Source organism: Pezoporus occidentalis, unplaced genomic scaffold, assembly GCF_034315485.1.
Source record: "Pezoporus occidentalis ecotype Australia unplaced genomic scaffold, CSIRO_AGI_Poc_V1 ctg1, whole genome shotgun sequence".
Lineage (NCBI taxonomy): Eukaryota > Metazoa > Chordata > Aves > Psittaciformes > Psittacidae > Pezoporus > Pezoporus occidentalis.
In genome coordinates, this window is record NW_026912778.1 from 16,083,346 (window position 1) to 16,102,791 (window position 19,446).

General features: G+C 37.7%; 1 protein-coding gene across 4 annotated transcripts in view; it reads left to right on the forward strand.

Moving 5' to 3' along the window:
• The window catches only part of CLOCK (clock circadian regulator), a 41,702-nt gene extending 23,373 nt beyond the window's left edge, over positions 1-18,329 (forward strand). For 3 of the 4 annotated variants that reach the window (XM_062603446.1, XM_062603515.1, XM_062603663.1), the window contains 12 exons: positions 2,293-2,375; positions 2,596-2,702; positions 3,325-3,472; positions 3,688-3,763; positions 4,706-4,847; positions 5,229-5,329; positions 6,194-6,283; positions 7,124-7,282; positions 8,872-9,078; positions 10,208-10,416; positions 10,664-10,928; positions 13,066-18,329. In XM_062603446.1, the coding sequence (XP_062459430.1) occupies positions 2,293-2,375; positions 2,596-2,702; positions 3,325-3,472; positions 3,688-3,763; positions 4,706-4,847; positions 5,229-5,329; positions 6,194-6,283; positions 7,124-7,282; positions 8,872-9,078; positions 10,208-10,416; positions 10,664-10,928; positions 13,066-13,251 (1,773 nt within the window). In that variant the 3' untranslated portion in view covers positions 13,252-18,329. The remainder of the gene's footprint in view (positions 1-2,292; positions 2,376-2,595; positions 2,703-3,324; positions 3,473-3,687; positions 3,764-4,705; positions 4,848-5,228; positions 5,330-6,193; positions 6,284-7,123; positions 7,283-8,871; positions 9,079-10,207; positions 10,417-10,663; positions 10,929-13,065) is intronic. The other variant, XM_062603593.1, reaches the window with a different exon arrangement.
• Positions 18,330-19,446: the final 1,117 nt, after the last annotated feature.

The window sequence follows — 19,446 nt, forward strand, 5'->3', positions numbered from 1 at the left end:
TCTTAAGGGTTTTCACTAGTGCTGCTCATCTGGGAAACCTTGTGAAGAAGACAAACATTAGAGTGAAGACTTTCAATCTGGCAATACTTGTTTATATTCTGATACTTTCTGTTATTATTGAGGCTAGCATTGACTAGCAAGTAAGCGTTACGTCAGGAACTTTTACCATCACAATAACTTTACCGCCAGTAATTAGATGTGTATATTAGTACTGGACTGCTTTGAGGTAGAAGCTGCTGCTCATCTGCCACTTATTTAATGGTATATGGTTCTGGAATTTTTTTCCCTTGAATGTCATTTCTCAGGGCAATACAGCACTTTTGCAGAAAGCCACAGTATTCATGAGAATAATTTCTGAAAGTTCACATTTTTATTTTCTGCATATGACACCATCACTTTTGTAACAAAATATGCCACAGATTTTGCTCCCCAGTGAAAGGATTTGTCTCTACACATTCTTTAAAGCATGACTTGAATTTTGGCTGGTAAATGATAGAATCCAGTCAAGAAGGAAGGATTAATCCAGTCAAAAGGATTTTATCAGAATGCTTTTTGTTACAAATGAAAGGCCTTTCTTTTCTAGATGCCTTGTTGACAATTTCAAGAAGATGCTTTGTTGGACAAGAGAGCTTCTATCAGGTGTATTTTATAGTGGAGTATCTGCAAATCATTAATATAAATGCATTAAGTAACTGGACATTAACCTGCTGCCAGATCCTCTTTAACAGAGATGTTTTTACTGTATTTTTAGTTCCTGCATTGAAGTTATTTTTACTTCTGACTTCTTATTTCTTTTAATCTAGTTATTTGGGCACAAACCAAAGTTATATCTCAAGGATACATGCTTGCTCTGTCATTTCTTTTGCTTTGCTATGAGTGATGCTTTATTAAGTGCTATAATCTTAAAAAAGCAGATGAGCTTCAGGTTTTAGAGGTAGTTTCAATTTTGAAGGTTAAGTCTTGCTAACTGGAAGTCACACACTAAGAGTCATAAATTCGTGCCCAGAGTGATTTTTTTTATTTTTTTTTAATTACTGCCACCATATTACTCACTTTCTAGTCACTGTCTTTAGATTTTACACCAGCAAAGGTGAGGAGAAAACATTACCTACATATGTCCACTTTTTTCTTTCATAGAAAAAGACCCCTTAGAAATACCTATATAGAGACCTTTAAAATGTCCACAACCTGAAAGAATGAAAAGGAAGGTGGTCCCTTTGTAAGAACAAGTTAGTTACTGTATTTCTGCACAGGACTATTTTAGTAGTAGATGTTTGCAGAGCAGCAGTGTGCTTGTCTGTCCACATCTGTTGTGAATATCATGTCAGTGCAGCAGCGGCTTCCATGCTGTAGTCTTAGGGAAACTTGTGATATCTGATCATCAGTAGATGCTACAGTGTTTCTGGCAATTGGAATACTGTTGCAAGCTCCTACAAGTGTGACAGATGTGTGCAGGTGTCTGAAAATTGAAATGATGTCTAATTCTCTGAGTATTTATATATGTGCATGTATTCCATCATCTTCTTGTTAAGGCAGTACTAGAGGCATTCATAAAAGAACAGACTGGCCTGGGGTACTTAGTTCTGTTACTCTCTCAGCATGAGGCACAGTAACTGGTGGAGCATCTTCACCTCTCTGGAAGGGGACAGTGGAAATTGCCAGAAATGCACTGATTGTGCGTATGTCCAAGTGGAATACATTTTAAATGGTGTACAGAATACCTTGAGGATTTGCTGTAATAGTGGAAATACGATCACTCTCTTATTTTTCATGACTTCAAAACTTGAGTAGTGTGTTTTTTGTAGTAGGTGTCTGCCCTCTCAAGCCAAAGTGATTTAGAGTACATTGTATTCGCTAAAAGGAAGAATCTTATTCCTAAACTCAAAATAACTTGACCTTTTGCTAATGTTGTTTTTTTACCCATTGTAAGCATATAGTGTAATCAGAGTGTCTTTTGAGAGTGTCTCATCTCTTTTTTTTGTCACAATTTAAAAGCATAATTGCAGGAACTGTTGATTTCTGCTTGTACTATTGTGTTTGTAGATACTGAGCTTGAGTTTAATCTCACACCGGGGTTGTTCCATTTAAGTCAACTGAGTGTCAGCCTGGCACAGCTGAGATTAGATTCTACCTCAGTACTATGTATCTAAACAAGTAAAAACAATGAAGCTGTCTAAAAATAACAAATACTGTGGAATTATCTACTAACTTTAGGTAAGTCTGAATTTCAAAAGAACTGATGAATTAGACTAGAGCAGTTTTGAGAGAGATTTTTATTTTTCTACTTTTTAGGAAATGTGCACCGTTGAAGAACCCAATGAAGAGTTCACATCTAGACATAGCTTAGAATGGAAGTTCCTATTCTTGGATCACAGGTGCAATTCCTTCTATGTATAGCAGCAACAGTAGCTGAATCACGGTGGCTGTAATGTTTAGAGTTCACTAATCAGTATTAACTACTCATAACTTGTGTTAGGTTTAATTTTTAATCTTTTTCAGAGCATATACTATAAACAAGAAAACTTATATAATGAAATAATTTTGTTTGGGGTTTTTGTGTGAAAATGAAATTACATTAATTTTTCTATTAATTAGGGCACCTCCAATAATAGGTTATCTTCCGTTTGAAGTTTTGGGAACATCAGGATATGATTATTACCATGTGGATGATCTAGATAATCTGGCAAAATGTCACGAGCATTGTGAGTACAACTTAAGTTGCTAAAACGAGAAAGCTTGCTTTGTAAATGTTTGGTTTAAAGATTGTTGAGTTGTGCAACTATTGCAGTGAAACTCTGTAATACATTTGAGTGACATGTCTTTACTCCCATTCATTTGACATTATTGCACTGCCCATCTTTGTCTTTTTTCTTTTGATACAGACCTACAAAACAGATATAAGTTTATCTTAGAGTTTACACTGTGGTAAATTGGAGTGCACAGCACTATATTACTTCTCCAGTTCTTCTAATAGCATTTAAAAGGCTCCGTGATGTGTATTAAATGTAATAATTGTTTAAACATGTAATAAAATGAACTTTCTGTTTAGCTGTGGTTTTCTTTCTAAAGCTGTACATTTTTCACAATATGTAGAAAACCCACAAAAATGGAAGTTTGTATTCTGCAGATCTCTGAAAAAATGCAATGTAGATTTTTATTTTTTTTTTTGTAGAAAGCCGTGGTTTTAAATCTGTTCTTGTCATTGTCATAATACTGGATTTAGACATGGTTTGGGGCCATATGAAGCTGGGAAATAATGGTTATTATGTAAGTGCAATATTTACAGCCTGGAAAAACAGTAAACTTTATTCCTCACTTTTATAGTAATGCAATATGGGAAAGGGAAGTCATGTTACTACAGATTCCTTACAAAGGGACAACAGTGGATTTGGCTGCAAACACATTACTATATCACGTATCACCAGTGGAATTCCAGGCCAGAGTTTATTGTCTGTACGCACACTGTTGTAAGGTAAGTTATTGTTTATAAATCTGTATTAGAGAAATTGTACTGGCATGAGAGCTGTATTGCTGGTCTTTGGGAGGTAGAGAAATCCTAGCAGTTTAGAGAATCGCTGGAAAACTTCCTGAGATATTTTATGAGCAAAGTAGCTCTGAGGTACTTTGAAGTACGTGTTTTTAAAGCATCCAGTAATACAGTAGTCATATTTTGGTTTGTTCTTCTAGTTACGCGGAAGTTAGAGCAGAAAGACGACGAGAACTTGGTATTGAGGAGTCTCTTCCAGAGATAACAGCAGATAAAGTGAGTGTCTTACGTAATTTTATTTTACCTCTTCTTTCTTTCCTACTTAATATGTAAGCAAATACACAGAAATACAACAGCAGCAAGAGGACTTTATCTGTCCTGTTACAGATAAAGTAATTATTTGGATCTCTAACTAATTTGACTATGTAGCCTAGGAAGAGTGTTTGGTTAATAGTTTTCTGCCCTGAACACTTACCCTCCTCTTTTCAGGAGTTTAAGTGCATGTAGTTGCAACATGGCAACACCCCTAAGTCCTTGTTAAGATCTGATTCCTGCAGAGATGGATTCATAAATAAATGTTTCTCCTTACTGGAAGCACCCATAATCTAAAAACCCAAGGTCAATGCAGAATGGTGGCTTAAAAGAATTCACAGGAGGAAAGCTGGAGCTGTTCTGTTTTGTGACTCTGTCCCACTTCTTAGGAGTATACGAAATTCATTTTGAATTAATGTCCTTGGAAGCTCAGTGAGCCTTAGATAAGCCAGCTTGTACAGATGCTCTGTTCTGTTTTCCCCTGGCAGTTCAGAAATGTTTCCCCTTGGCAGTTCAGCAAGTTTCATCTGACAGAGCTCCTTCTAGTGGAATTAACTCATCCTTTCTTCACAGAATAAGCATCTCACTCATTACACCAGTGTTCAAAGTGAATTGAGTTGCTAGAGAAGGAGGTCAGCTCAGCAGTGAGTCTGTGGCCTATGTCTGCATGCATTTTGGTTTCTAGGCTTATGTGGAGTATATGGATTCTTTTCCAAGGATAAAAGCTACAAATGGAAACTGAGCTAACTGAGAAACTGAGGTACCAAGCAGGCCACTGCTTCAGCACAGTCACCTGTGTAAGAGGGTTGATATTAGGCACAGCATAGTTCTAGATATTTGCTAACAGAAATGGACACTGTGTGCTGAATCATATAAAATAATTGTGGTTTATGTATGTCTTTTCAGAGCCAGGACTCTGGATCTGACAATCACATAAACACAGTGAGTCTCAAAGAAGCTCTGGAAAGGTTTGATACCAGCCCCACACCTTCTGCTTCCTCCAAGAGTTCAAGAAAATCTTCGCACACTGCAGTATCAGATCATTCATGTAAGCACCAACTGTTGAAAGTATAATTGCCATCCTAGTGAAGGTTTTCTCTACTTTACTTACTTTAATTAAATGCATAACTAGCAGTTAGTATCACTTTATGAAAAGTGTGCAGATGAAAATGGTCAGAAATCTGCTGACAACTCTGATTTTCAGAGGTCGTGTAGTGACTTCTGCTTCTGGAAGTACAATAGCAGACTTTAGAGCACCCTATTTCAGTCCATCAGATTGTGTTATTGTTGCATAGCCAGGGTAAAAATAGAGTCCAGGCCTTAATTTTCTTTCTATTAATGAAAAACATGCTGTGATTTGATTATTGCATTGCAGAATTGAGATTACTATTAACATGTCTCTTTCTGTTGTAACTCTGAACAATGTCAGCAACACCAACTAAAATGACAGTGGATTCTAGCACTCCTCCAAGGCAAAACTTACCTGGTCATGAAAAGACTGCGCAAAGAAGATCATCTCTGAGTAGCCAGGTAACTCTTCAGAGAAAAATTTTATACTTCTTAATCAATGGAATTTGATGTTATTTAAAAGGTACTATTAAATAACCTTAACTTTGTTTCTTCTGAAAACACATAATTTAAACTGTAACAGTGTCACGTGGAATACATGAGTATCAGAATTGTATCAATATGCATCTTTGGTATACTACATTCTAAGGGAATACAATAAGCATATAAGTATCTCTGGCATTAGTGTTTGTGAGATTGTGTATGAATCTCTGCTTTCACTTGCACATAACTTTCTATAATTCTGCATTTTTAATATACATATGTATATAAGCAATTATGTATGTAAGTGCCAATGTAATGCTGTGCTCGTTGCTATATGAATTCATGACTTTAAAAATATCAGTGAATACTTTCATATAGTTTCTGAAATCTTGGTAACATGGGAAAATGTCATACTTCATTCATTTGGTACTTATGTTGCACCTAAACTAATACGTTCATTTCAAAAATAGAATGGGTATGAAAATATATATTTTTAAAAAATATTATTTTAAGAATAAATCAAAGCTGTCAACTTCCAAACTTCCTGAAAAAGTTTTCCCTTGGTACAAAGAAGACTTTTAAAACAGTTTCTGTGTTTCATGGTTTATACCTGCTGCTTCTATATATTTTTAGCAGTGAAAAAATTGTATACCTATATATATAATCAATTGCTTTCATGTCTGTTGTTCTGTAAGATTTAAGGTTAGATCTTTCAGGAAACATTTACTTGTTTTTTTCATATGTTCACGTGATGTTATTTTGGAATTGACACTTTATGTAAAGAAATACTTCATGTCAAGTAGGAAGTTCATTCCAGTTATGGAACCATTTTTTCAATCCTAGTCTTTAAGCTCCCAGTCTCTTGGACAACCAGTAGCACAGCCAACAGTATCTCAGCCTGCAACTGTACAGCTCCAGTCTGGCATGTCCCAGGTATGTATGAAGTTGGTTTATTGTTTATTATTTTTCAAACAGTCTTATTCTCCTGCAGAAACCCACTGTTCATGGTTTGGATGGGTACTCTTCACTGGGTGAAAAACGGGCTGGATGGCTGGACCCAAAGAGTTGTGGTGAATGAAGTTAAATCCAGTTGGCAGCTCATCACAAGTGGCACTGCCCAGAGCTCAGTAATGGGGCCAGCTCTGTTTAAAACCATTATCAGTGATCTGTATGAGGGGATCACATGCACCCTCAGTAAGTTTGCAGACAACACCAAGCTGTACAGGACAGCTGATCTGCTAGAGGGAGGGAAGGCACTACAGAACATATAATATCAAGAAGGTTACACTGACTTGTGGCCCATAGTGGATATCTAGGGAAAAATAGAAGTGGCAAACACAGCTTCCCTGTGTGCTCAGCCTTCAATAGTTTGTGACTGAGGGTATTCCCAAGTTATTTGCATGTTTTAGCTCTGGGTGTATTTTTTTGGTAAACTGGTACAATTCTAATTTTTAACCTGAGAGCGCTTTAACATCTGCAGTACTGTGTAAATTACTGAGGCTTTTTGTAGTCTTGATGATTTGGATACCAGTTAACTTCTTCTGCTATGTATTTATACTTTTTAGTTCACCAATTCTGATGATTAACTAAATATGAACAATAAATTAAATATGAGGTCTGTGACATTTTCATGCTAATGAATTTGTCATCAGATTATGGTACTAGCAGTTTAAAAAGCAGTGCTTCATTTCTTTGCTGCTGTGGAGGAGTGTATTTACTGCTTGTAAATGTAATTATTTTTGCTCAGCTTTTCATTTATTCGTTTCACTACAGCCTGTGTTTCAGTTTTCAGCTCAGTTAGGAGCTATGCAACATCTAAAGGACCAGCTAGAGCAAAGAACACGCATGATAGAAGCAAATATTCATCGACAGCAAGAAGAGTTGCGCAAGATCCAAGAGCAGCTTCAAATTGTCCATGGTCAAGGACTCCAGGTGAGTTAGTGTAACTCTTACAGGTTTCATCTGTAGAGAATTTAGGTATCTAAACTTGAGCAGTTAATTCCACAAACTGATCCTCCCTATCCCCATCAGCTGCCATCTGGACCCAATGTCCCTAAAATCCGTAGCATCTAAGATACTGTTTCCTGGGGTACTAACATTTTGGTTCAGGTACTGACACTGTCAGATACCGACATTTTGATTCTGAATGTATCTGGAAGTGCCTCAGTGTATCTTTTCAGTATTGAGACCCTCAAGCCTAGCTTATGCCTAAACCTCAACATAAAAGGATGCAGTGATTGTTACTTCTTGCAAAGATTTTCAGCAATTAGAATATTAATCCAAAATGTGCAAGATGAGCATTTATTTCCTCTTTTAGCTCGAGAGTGTCAAATTCATACCTTTTGTTTCTTAAACTGTCCCAGCTGTCAGGCTGTGGTCCTCCTGCAGACCCTCCTGGTGAAGTGGTTCTACTTTGTATGGTATACTGACATAGTTACTGAGACAGAAAGACAGGGAATGTAGAGGATGAATTACTCAGTCTAGCAGCTGACTACCTGATTTCTGTATTTTTACCAATATGTTTTTTCTTCTAATTTTGAATTTTGTCATTCTCCTTTCAGCAGCTCTCTTTGGAAGAAAAGAATGATCCTACTGGCTTTTTCTAGTTAAAACCAACCAAACAAAAACCCCAAAAATCCCAACCAACAAAAAAAAAACCAAACCAAAACCTGAAGTACCCCTTAAGGAAATAATCTGAATATTTTCATCATGGATGATGAATGAAAAGTAAAAAAAGATACTTTCTGAAAGTGTTGAGTATGTTGCTTAAATTCTGTTGACAAGTAGGAGTTTCTGGCATCTGCCATTTTCAGTGTTTTATCTTGTCTAATGTAAGCCTGCCACTAGTAGACTGCCTATAGAGGCCTCAAAAGGACAGATTCACAGCTCTCTTCCCGTGCACTGTGGAGAGACCTTATTCAGAACTAAATTAGGAAAAATATCTTAAGTGCTGCACATTCATGCTACTTTATTGCCCTGTCTTCTTGTAGTCTTTGCCTAACTTTTTGTAAAGACTCAACTGTTTTTGTGCTGAATTCAGATTATTAAACAATGCTAGAAAGATCAGATGGAGATTCTGTCCTACAAAGAGAAATGTGATCTCAAATTTTGTCTTTAGACAGTTGTAGACTACATTACAATTTAGTCTAAATAACGTTGTTTCTTTAATAATAAATATTAAACCTTATTGTTTAGGGGTCTAGAAATCAGGATTTGGATTCTTACCAGTTATAGTAGAATCTCTGAATAGTGACCCTATATGGCAGATGGGTCTTTTGATCTTGGTGATTGCAGTGCTGTTTCATCACTTCTAATAACTGAGATCACAGAATCATGGAGTTATTAGGGTTGGATGGGACCTCTGGAGATGAATCTAGTCCAGCCCAACTAAAGATGAAACTGAATTATTAATCACTGTTCTCTTACAGTGATTTTAAATAATGAAATTTAGTTTCTCTAAAACACCTTGAACAATTAACAGATTTGGTTTAAAAGCTAACTTGTGGATTTTTTTCTTTAAGATGTTCTTGCAGCAGTCAACTTCTGGACTCAACTTTGGTTCTGTGCATCTTGCTTCCGGAAATTCTTCAAATGTTCCTCAGCTTGCATCAGTAAACATGCAAGGTCAAGTTGTTCAGACTAATCAGACTCAAAGTGGGATGAACACTGGCCATATAAGTACTTCTCACATGATACAGCAACAGCCTTTGCAGAGTCCTGCAACACAGGTAAAATTTTCATTCTTGATATTGTTGGATGGAATACATGCTAAAAAAAACACCTGAAACACAACAGTTGCTTCCCTGACATTCTCCTCCCAATTTTTTTTGTAACAATATCCTTTGAGTTGTATTAGTTCCACATTCCTGGTTTTCAGTTGAAATGCATTCATGTTCTTGATAATGCAATTGCAGATCTTGTTTTTATCTAAGACTTAGGCATATAAACAAATCTTAAGTAGCTTTTTTGAAAGACCAGTATCAGGGAACCTTTTAGCTTACCTTATTTTAAATGTCTGTTGATTTCCTGTTGATAGAACATATAACATTGATAACAAGGTGTGCTTGAAATGTGGTCTCCAGACAGCAAATAACTAGAAAAGCATAGGAACAGGACAAGCATATACTGATGCTTCTGCAGTTTACTTCTCTACTCTTGAACAGTTTCAGTCAGATGCCAGAGGTGTGTGACATCTGTAATGTAATGGGCTTTTTCTTGTTTTTTCAGTTTCTTTCAATTCCATGTAAACTTTTGAAATCCACAATACCTCATAGTGAGTTCTACAGCTTTGCTTTCTGTGATACGTGATTATGTTTGTTTCTCAGACTTGCCACCCAGCTCATGCCCTCAGAAACACACTGAGCAGCAATTCACTTTTCATCTTCTCAGTCATGCATGATGTCAAAGTCCTCTGTCAATCTCCATAGAAAGCCTTTTCTTCAAGCTGATAGACTTGATCGTTTGTGTATGGAGGCTCCTTACACCTCCCATCTCTGTGGTCACCCTCTGTACTTTTACCCAAATTCCATACTTTCAACATCTGTGAAGAGGCAGACTAGTGGTGGACAGTGTTACCATCCCAGTAGTAAGCTAGTTCCAAGTAAGAAATAGATTGATGTGATGTGCACTTTTTAGTCTGGTCTGGCATAGAGATGCTAAAGGAGTGGAAAATAGGATCTTGAACAAACAATATGCAAGTAGCTGAAAAAATATCAAATCCTGAACAGACGGCGAAGTTAATTTAGGAGATTTTCAGAGGTCTGGGGGCCAGTTGTGAAGTATGGGCAATGACAATGAGGAAGACAGCTGTAATACCTGGGTATTTTCAAATTACAATGTCATATGTTTTCTTTTCAGCATAATCAACAAAATGTACTTAGTGGACACAATCAGCAGTCTTCTCTTGCCAGCCAGTCACAGAACACAGTCTCGGCACCTTTGTATAACACTATGGTGATTTCTCAGCCAACAACAGGAAATGTGGTCCAGGTTCCTTCTAGCTTACCACAGAACAACAACCAGAATGCTGCTGCAGTAACCACTTTTACACAGGATAGACAAATCAGGTAAATCTTCAAGAGCAATAGTCAGATGACTTGCTATAATGAAGCATTAAAAAAATCATGTGACTTATTACCTGTATATGGATACAACTGTTAAACTAAGCTTTTCCAAAAACAGCATGTTTGCAGGCTTACCAAAGCCCATGGTGTTAGAGCAGAGAATGAACCTGACAAAACTGCATTTCTTAAGGGCATGTGATGCTTGATATGGATTTTTTTCCTTAAGGGACTCCCTTTTTCCTTTTAACAGATTTTCTCAAGGTCAGCAACTTGTAACAAAACTTGTCACAGCGCCAGTAGCATGTGGAGCAGTAATGGTACCAAGTACTATGTTTATGGGACAGGTGGTGACAGCTTATCCCACTTTTGCTGCCCAGCAGCAGCAGCCACAGACTTTGTCAATAACGCAACAACAACAGCAGCAGCAAAGTCAGCAAGACCATCAGCAGCAGGTCACCACAGTTCAGCAACCAGCTCAGCCGCAGCTGACCCAGCACACCCAGCAGTTCCTACAGGTAATGCAGCAGTCTCCATAAAGTTTTCCAAGTGCTGACATTTCCACTATTGCCAGTTTATCCTGGGGGTGCTTTATCTGAAAGCAGAGCGCTTAAAACAGTATCTATGAACAAGCGTGATGCATGAGGTAAGTTTACTCGGTAGCCGTTCTCTAGAATCTTACTACTTACAGGAAAGGTAGTCTTCCCTGCAGTTGTACTTATTTGCCTTATATCTTTGAATTGCTGTTCTTGCTTGAGCATGGGATGAAGAAACAGATGTTTCCCTTTAAAACTGCTTGCGTGTTCTTTGCATTCACATATTAATGCAAGAAGGTATGAGAGATGATCTCAGAATTGGTTGATCTGGAAAGCAGCATGCAACCTAAAGCAAGACATGTCCCATAACATGAGGCATGAACATCTGTTGTGAGACATGAACAGGGGAGGCTGAGCAGCAAGTAAGCAAAGAGTGGAGAAGAACCTTGGTTTAGTGGAGAAAGAAGAGAGATTGGATCAAAAGAGAAGGAAGGCAAAACCCAAGGAGTTTAGAGGTAGGAAATCTTGAAAAGAACCAGAAGGCAGAAAGAATTGATGGGAAATCTATTGCCATTTGTTGATTCCAGTTAATTGCTGGCACACAGATCTCCCAGCAGGTGATGTTAGTGAGGGAGATGTAGTGGTAGCTAGAAAACCAGAGAGGAAGTGTCTCCAAGAGGACGTAGGTTAAAGGATCTTAATTTGGCCTCTGATGTTGCCTTCTCCAAAGATGAAATCCATATTAACTATCACAATGTACTTTGCACACGTTCTTAGCACTCTTAAACTACTCTGGGAATGTCAATTTAATTTGTTGTTGTTGTTGTTCTTTTGAGAGCATACATAATTAAAAATCCTGATTTTGCAAGTACTTCTTAATATCTGTGCTCTCCCATTTGCACTAAATTTGGGATTGTGTGCATAGGCAAGATATATGCAAACACAGTAAGTAATTGGAGGTTTAATCTACATTTCTATGCACAAGGAATGTTTACAGTTCAGTTTAGAGCTGAGTAAAATTTTCTTTCACTGTATCACTGACAGAAAACACTGACTTGTTATAAAAGTCTTTCATGGGAATGTACCAGTTCCAGTCATGCATCAGGCAAAGGCTTTTCAGCTGCAAGTTGACTCTCAAAAGGATAGATGAAGGATACCTACTGATTTGAATTTCAGCTGTCATTTACATAGTGGGAGATTCTTGAATTGAATCCAACCAGAGTGCAGATTTGAATGTGTTCTCTGACAAGTCAGATAAATACTGTAACACCAGTGCTGTTTAGCAGGTTAGTAGTGTCTGTATCTCTGTTTCTAAATTTAAAACTTTGAACAATTTTGACCTAATTCTGTTGAAACAGAAGATTTGTGGAAGATGAAGATCTCCAAAAGTTTGTTCCTGTTCTAGAATTTCTTTCTAAGCAAAAATTACTAGTTTGTATTCAAAATACTGAAGTGCTAGAATTTGAAGTGAAGCAAATGCTCTTTAAGAAGGGAGAAAAGTGCTTTTCCTGCCTCTGCTCACTGGGCCTTCTTACAGTCTGATTGTGTAGATGCACCAGTTAATGTAGTTTAATTTCTGTTGCAGAACATGTTTCAGGATTGAGATATCTAAGTACATTTTTACCTGTCCTTAGTTGCTTTTCTTTGTTGGTTCTAAGAAGGTTAATATTAAAACTAAGTAGTATTTCCAGTAATAATAAATCTCCTCCAAAGTTGCAGATTCTTAGAATGTTCATTTTGGCTGCAGGGGAATGAATGTGATCTGTGCCAAGTCAGGCACTGTTTTTTCATGTGATTGCAATGTCAGCCACCTGCATTTGTTCAAATGAATCCCTTAAGCCCTGTTATGCTCTTGTGGTTTGAAATGGAGACAAATTGCCATGTGTTCCTACCCATTGTCATGGGAAATTACGAAGACCAGTTACAAGTGCTTTGATAATTGGTCAGATGCTCTAGTTAACTTTATTAGTATGAACTAACCTTTGCATTGTTTGCTCAGCATAAAAGACAACCCAGAAGTTTAGTTTGATTGAGCCCTTATGAAAAGTTAGAAAGCAGCCAGGCCTGCAGTTTCTCAGTGCAGCAGGAAAAATAATTGTCTTCTATTTCCATGTTCTAGACATCCAGGTTACTTCATGGAAATCAGTCAGCTCAGCTTATCCTTTCTGCTGCTTTCCCACTACAACAAAGCACTTTTACTCAGTCCCACCACCAGCAGCATCAGTCTCAGCAGCAGCAGCAGCAGCCACTTTCTCGACATAGAACTGACAAGATGACTGATCCTTCCAAAGTGCAGCCACAATAGCGCGGGGCTCTGCCACTTCTCGAAGTGAACTACCACGAGGGGGCTGCTCCGCCAGCAGTGGCACTGAGGCTACAGAGGTAGCAGTACAAAGGCTTTCTAACACCACAGTGTTGGGATCAGCTTCTAACTTCTGGAATCTGCTAAGAAAAGCCACAAGATGATGACGGGGGACATGGCCAACTTTGATAGTTGCCCCAGTTTCTTGTTCTAAAGGATTTGCTGCCATGTGTTGATTTGTCCAGGTGAAATCTCAAAATGTGACTGAAATGTGAGGTATGCTGAAAATATTGGGTTTTTTATCAATCCTGTACATTTTTTAAGTATTAAAATGGACTTGGAGCAATTGTTTGAATTAGCAGAAGAAAAAAAAAAAAAAAACAAATGCCAGGAATATAGTCCAAAAACCATCTAATTTTTTTTCAGATGATTATAGGACAGTAAATATTTTGAAAATGTTGTGTGAAATCCAGTTCTCTGTTGTACAGATGCTGTAAAATATTGTGTATATGTCTGCATAAAAGGAGAAAGAGCAAAATATTTTATATGATGCATGAAAATGTAATCTGTTATTTGTAGGTTTGAATATGTTTCCCTAAATTCTCACACCATACTCAGACTAATGTTTTCCTCTGTTCTACCCTTTTGTTTACAACATGATGCATCATTATTTTTCACCCTTAATGTGGGCACAAGTCTCTTGTTTGTGCTTTGTCTGTGATGTCAGGGTTTGTTCGGTGAGGTTTAGTGTGTTGGTTTGTCGTTCTCGAGGTTAAATTATTGATGAAGCTGTTTGAACTGGTGATCATTCATCGGGGTTCAGGACATTCAGATTCATGAATATCATCCATCATTTCATAATTGATTCATCGCTTTATTTGAAAAACAAATAGGAATTTGCACTGCTTTCTTGTGGGTGGTTTGGAATTTTATTCCCCAAAGCTATCTTTTGATATAGTTCATAGTTGGAAATATTTATGTAAAAGGTTTAAAAAAAAAATATGACAGTAATTTTCAAGAATGTTTCAGTTATAGGAGTAATTTGCACAAAAATATATTTACATTTAATAACCTTTTGGGCACTTTTTAACCACTTTCTCTGTGGTGAGAATTGTAACTTGTTAAAATATGTTGGAATCTTTTTATTCTCCTTCAAAAATTAGAACTGATTCAGGGTCATTTTAACAACAACAACAAAACCCATAGTGCCTTGATTTTAATTCAGGTGATAATGTTTAACATCTTGAATTACAATGTCTTGAATCTGTAACCATTTTCAATTTTGAAGTCTTAGTACATTGTCAGCCAGACTTGTCTATCTACTTCATAGATATTTCTGTAATTGTGTTGATTTTATAGTGGTCTGAGTTAAGACCATGATCATTTTGGACTGGTACTCCCCCTCAAACACTAGCCAGGAACAGAGGAGTCTCTCAAATCTCAGACTTGGAAGGTAATACTCTTTAGAAGATTAAAAGACCTAAAAGTACAGAACTCCTTTTGCAGGAGGAGGAATATTAAGCTGATTTTGTTGTTGTTGTTGTTGTTTTGGGGTGTTCTATTTTTATTCATCTTCATAGCATTTAAAGTGTTTTAGGGGAGATCGTAATTGCATTCAGCACTACCAGACTATTGATTTAAGAGATATCATTGAACTAAGACTTCAGAAGGCAACTTCACTTGATAAAGAAAATAAAAAGTTCCAACAGATATGATGTGCTATTTTAAGTAAATGTTCAGTAGGTTTTTATGGCACTAGTTTGTGGAAATCAGAACTTCAGAGGAAAATGAATAAATGCTGATAGATTCTGATAATTAAAAACAGTAAAAGCAGTTGAAGTTAGTACTAGAGAGGGAAAGCTGGATTAAGCTTGAATACTGAGGAGGAGTTGAATGAATGTAACCAAATGATGATGGACTGGTTTGTACTATGAAACAGTTTGATTGTATTGCTGGATGAACCAAACCCACAGGAAGGTGTTACCAGTTTAGCCAAGCATGTTGGTTGCGTTTTGACGCTAGCCTTTGCCCCTGCATGTGTCCTATCATTAGATCTTTGTTATTCCCCAGTTATAAAGCATTTGGCACCAAAAAGCACGGAAGTGAATAAGGAAGGAGAGAGAAACGGTACCAAAGAGAATCAGATTGCTTTCTGCTTCAAGAAACCTCTTGCAACCTGGAGCAAGGAACAGATGCCAATACCAAACATAGCAAGGAATACTCCCCTTCTGTAAAGGGATTTCTAGCATTCTCTGGGTTGGAATACTTGTCAGAAACCTATTTGTGTAGAGTTCTATGTGCAGAAATCCTGCCTGGCTCTTGTATTCCTACTGTGCCATTCCACCTGTTTCTGAATGAAGCTGCGTTTGACTACAGAGGTCTGTGCTATCAGTACTTTAGCTTAGTGAAAAATAGGTTAGATAAAAACATAACCAATTATAGCACTAAAAAAAAACTGGAAGAGCTTTAATAGTGCTGTTAAACTATTGAATAGGGGTAAAGTGGGTTTATTAAACTATTCATACTGCGAATTACAGAAAATAGAAAATCCCAGCCAGGTGGGTAATGGTGCAGCTTTTTATATAAAGCTTCATTTAAATTTCTCTTTCCCATTTTCCCCTTCCCAAATACTCTAGTGTGCTGCTATAGGTCTGTTGGTAAAAAGGCTAAACTAGGTGAGGGAGGAATTAGATGATGACGACAGCATGGCTGCTGAAAGAGAACTATAGAAATGTACGCTTTGATGAAGAAGCTTTTTGTAACCTCAGAGAGAGGTCATTCAGTTACAGAAGTACCAGCTACTACAGAAAGGCTTAGAAGATGGGGAAATTCATAGAAACTGGAAAAATATAGCACATGTTTGGAAAGTTCATGCCACAAATCAGGCAAACTTCTGATAAAAGCGAGTATGTAGGACTTGGTCCTGATTCTGTGCAAGTATGCAGATGCTTTGTTTCACAGGTAGTGACTACAAAGTGTGTATCTAAAGGCTCTGCAGCTTCTCCTGTTGCTGAATCAATTGCTGAACTGTCCTTGATTTTTAATGGGAAGAGGACCAGGCTGTCACCTCTTTCTTAATCAGCCTTTTGCTTCTGCCCGACTCATTTACCACTGTCATAGACTTATTTGCAACATCCTAATAAATAGCATGATAACGGATGCTGTGATGCTGCAGGTTCTGGAGCATAACCTTTAGGGGTTGACTCTGACAGAAGGGAAGGAGTCTGTTAAGGAGAGGACTGGATTTCTGAAGAAATGAGCTGGTGATAACGTAATGGAGTGAAAAGGCAGCATAGTTGCATGGAGTTTAGGAGACACATTGTTTGCCTGCAATGGGTGAGGATTTGAAGAAAAGCTTCTATGATAACTTCAGAGAAAAAGAATATAGCTATTTTTATATTATATTTAATATATATTATATTTGTATATAAATATGAAAGGATTCTAGTAGGAGCTCTCCATATGCCTTCCATTTCATCTAGAAGGTTGTTTACCTTCTGCACTACAGTTCCAGTGTGTCACCACCACCTTCTGTGGGCATCTCGCCTACTGCCAAACACCAAAATGAGTAACCCAGTATCCTTACAAGAGATAGATAGGTTTCATTTCAGCTTTATGTAAAAATGAATAAAAGAAAGCTGTATCAGGCAGTTTTTCACAGAAAAAGAAATTATCTTAAGACTCAAATAGCACTTTGTTTTTGATTTTTTTTTTTTTGTGAGTAATAACAAGCACTTTACTGAAGAGATTATCGGAAAGCAGTTTATTTAGTCAGTGAAACTGTTTAAATGGGGGGGTGGGGGGGTGGTATCCAAGAATAACCTGCATAGAACTGTCAAAAGAGGCATTTCTGGAAAATGTTTCTTTAACACGGTGATCCTTTGAGGCTCAAAGTGCAAGGTTAAAAAGGCTTCTAAAACCGGTTGCCTTTGTGTTTTACACAGCAGCCAGGGGAAGGGATAGCTGGTGACAGCTTCCCTGGGAGGAGGGTTTGTAAATTGCACAGTTGCCTATGATAGAGAATCATCTGGAGGCTCATTTGCCTGCTCAGTAGTTGTAAGTGTCCCTTAGGATTCTAATTTGTGTGGAAATGGTCTGAAGGATTAAAGATGTGGCCTTTTTAAGATGTTGAAGTCGATTCAAGAACCATTTCTGTTTTCAGAGATTTAACCCAGGTGTTGTCACGAGGTTTTAATGTCATGGCATCGGGAGATGTCAAATGTGTCAGATTCTCTATTTGAAATAATGATTAAAAGTAGATGCACAGTCAGGGAGCTGGAAAATGGTTATTTTCATTAAAAGGGAAAAGAGACTAGTTTTAATAATTAACCTTTTATTTTTTTACTTATCCCTGGTGGAAACAGTTGAAGAGAATGAAATGAATATGGATGAAGGAAAGATTTAAACAAATCATAGTAGATGAGACAACTGTGAGAGAACACTTGGAATTGTCTTGGTCGTCCATGAGACTGGACAGTGGCTTTTTCATTATCATGATTTTTTAACACTACATTCCTTGTTTTGTTTTTTTTTGTTTTTTTTTAAACAGGTGATTTTAAGCTCTGCTCTGCTTCATGCTATGTCATCTGCATGAGTTTTGCCAGCATGATATGCTATAACTCAAAGGAATTGTACCTAATTAAACCAGGGGGGTGGGGGAACACAAAACACTGTGTCTGAACAAAATACTGTATGGCCTAAATAGAGACCCCAGCTAAGACTGAGAGATGCTGCATTAACAGACAATCAAGGGGTGATTATTTATGAAACACTTCTGGGAATGGTCTTAAAGCTGTTACTGCTTTGAAAGCAGTTGGTCAGTTGTTTCTTAGCAAGCAAGGTAAAAATTACTTTCAGGTACATCCGGTTGAATTTTGAGTTTTGAACAGTGTTGAGTTCACAGTGGCTTGGGTTTCAGTTCTGTATGTTTTTAACTGGCATTAGATTTGTATACGTGAAAGAAAACAAACAGAAACACCCCAGTTGATGTCAGGAAATGTAGATACAGTTCCCTGGTATTCATGTGACCATTACTAACTGTCAATTTTTTAACTGAATAAATGTAACTCATTTAAAATCTTGCTTTTTGTACCTTCTGACGTTCCAGAAGTGGTGTTTCCGTGTCAGTTTTATCCACATTCCTCCACTGTAACAAAGGCACTCTTCCCCCCACCCACAGAACCAGCTTGTGAGAAGGTGCTTGATGTGGGTTTTACCATCTCTTCCCTACCCAGGCCAACTACTTGTGAGATGTCAGTAAAACACCCACTGTATTTCTTTTTAGCTCTCTTCTCTCTATCTCTTCATAAACTGATGCCCCACTCAAAACACCAGAGACCTTTGACTTGTGTATTTACATTTCTGCCTTGGAACTTACTCACACAGCACTTGTGTGAACATGCACAGCTTCAAACTGCTTTTGTATCTTAACGTGTAGGGTCCCTATTCTTGCCAAAGGAGGGAGAGCGCTGCAGGGCCTTGGCATGTGCATGAGGGTTTTATCCAGCATGGCCCTTCCCTCACTGCCTGGCATGGGCACAACATCCTCCTTTTGTTCTTTCAGCTTTCCTCCCTGGGCATTTCTTCTATTGGGGAATTATCAAAGAACAGTTAATTTAAAGGTGTAGCTATGATCTGAAACACCAGCTGTGCCACTTGAAGCAGAGACATTTAGCTGGGAACACAATTTCAGAGCATCAGTTCTCCCTTGAAAGAGCTGGCTGATAAAGTATAACCTCTCTGTGTGGGCTAACCCTGTCTCCACAGTCCTTTTGCACTGATACAAGCGTACACATTAATTATGTGACATTAATTAAATGTTCAAGGAAAGATGGGAGGGAAATCCTGTACCTGAAGCTGAATGCCTTGAGGAGATGATAAAAACACCCATTTTTAAGGTCTGCAGTTCTTTCTGTGGTATCACACAGGGTGCCTGTGTGAAGATACTGATCTTTTGCCTTTAGGAATGTACATGTACAAGCCACCTGGGTCCCTGGAGTCAAAAAACAATGAGCTACAGCAGTGCTGTAGTTAAAGCCTGTCAACACCCATCAGCGATAAGGCTGATACTGTGTGGCCAGCAAGATTATCAGCTTTCTTGAAACTGAACTTTGGAAACACCACTACAGCTTTCCATAAAGTTATCAAGAAGAGCTGTAATTGGAACTGCTGCCACACCTGGACCAATGCTGTTCAATG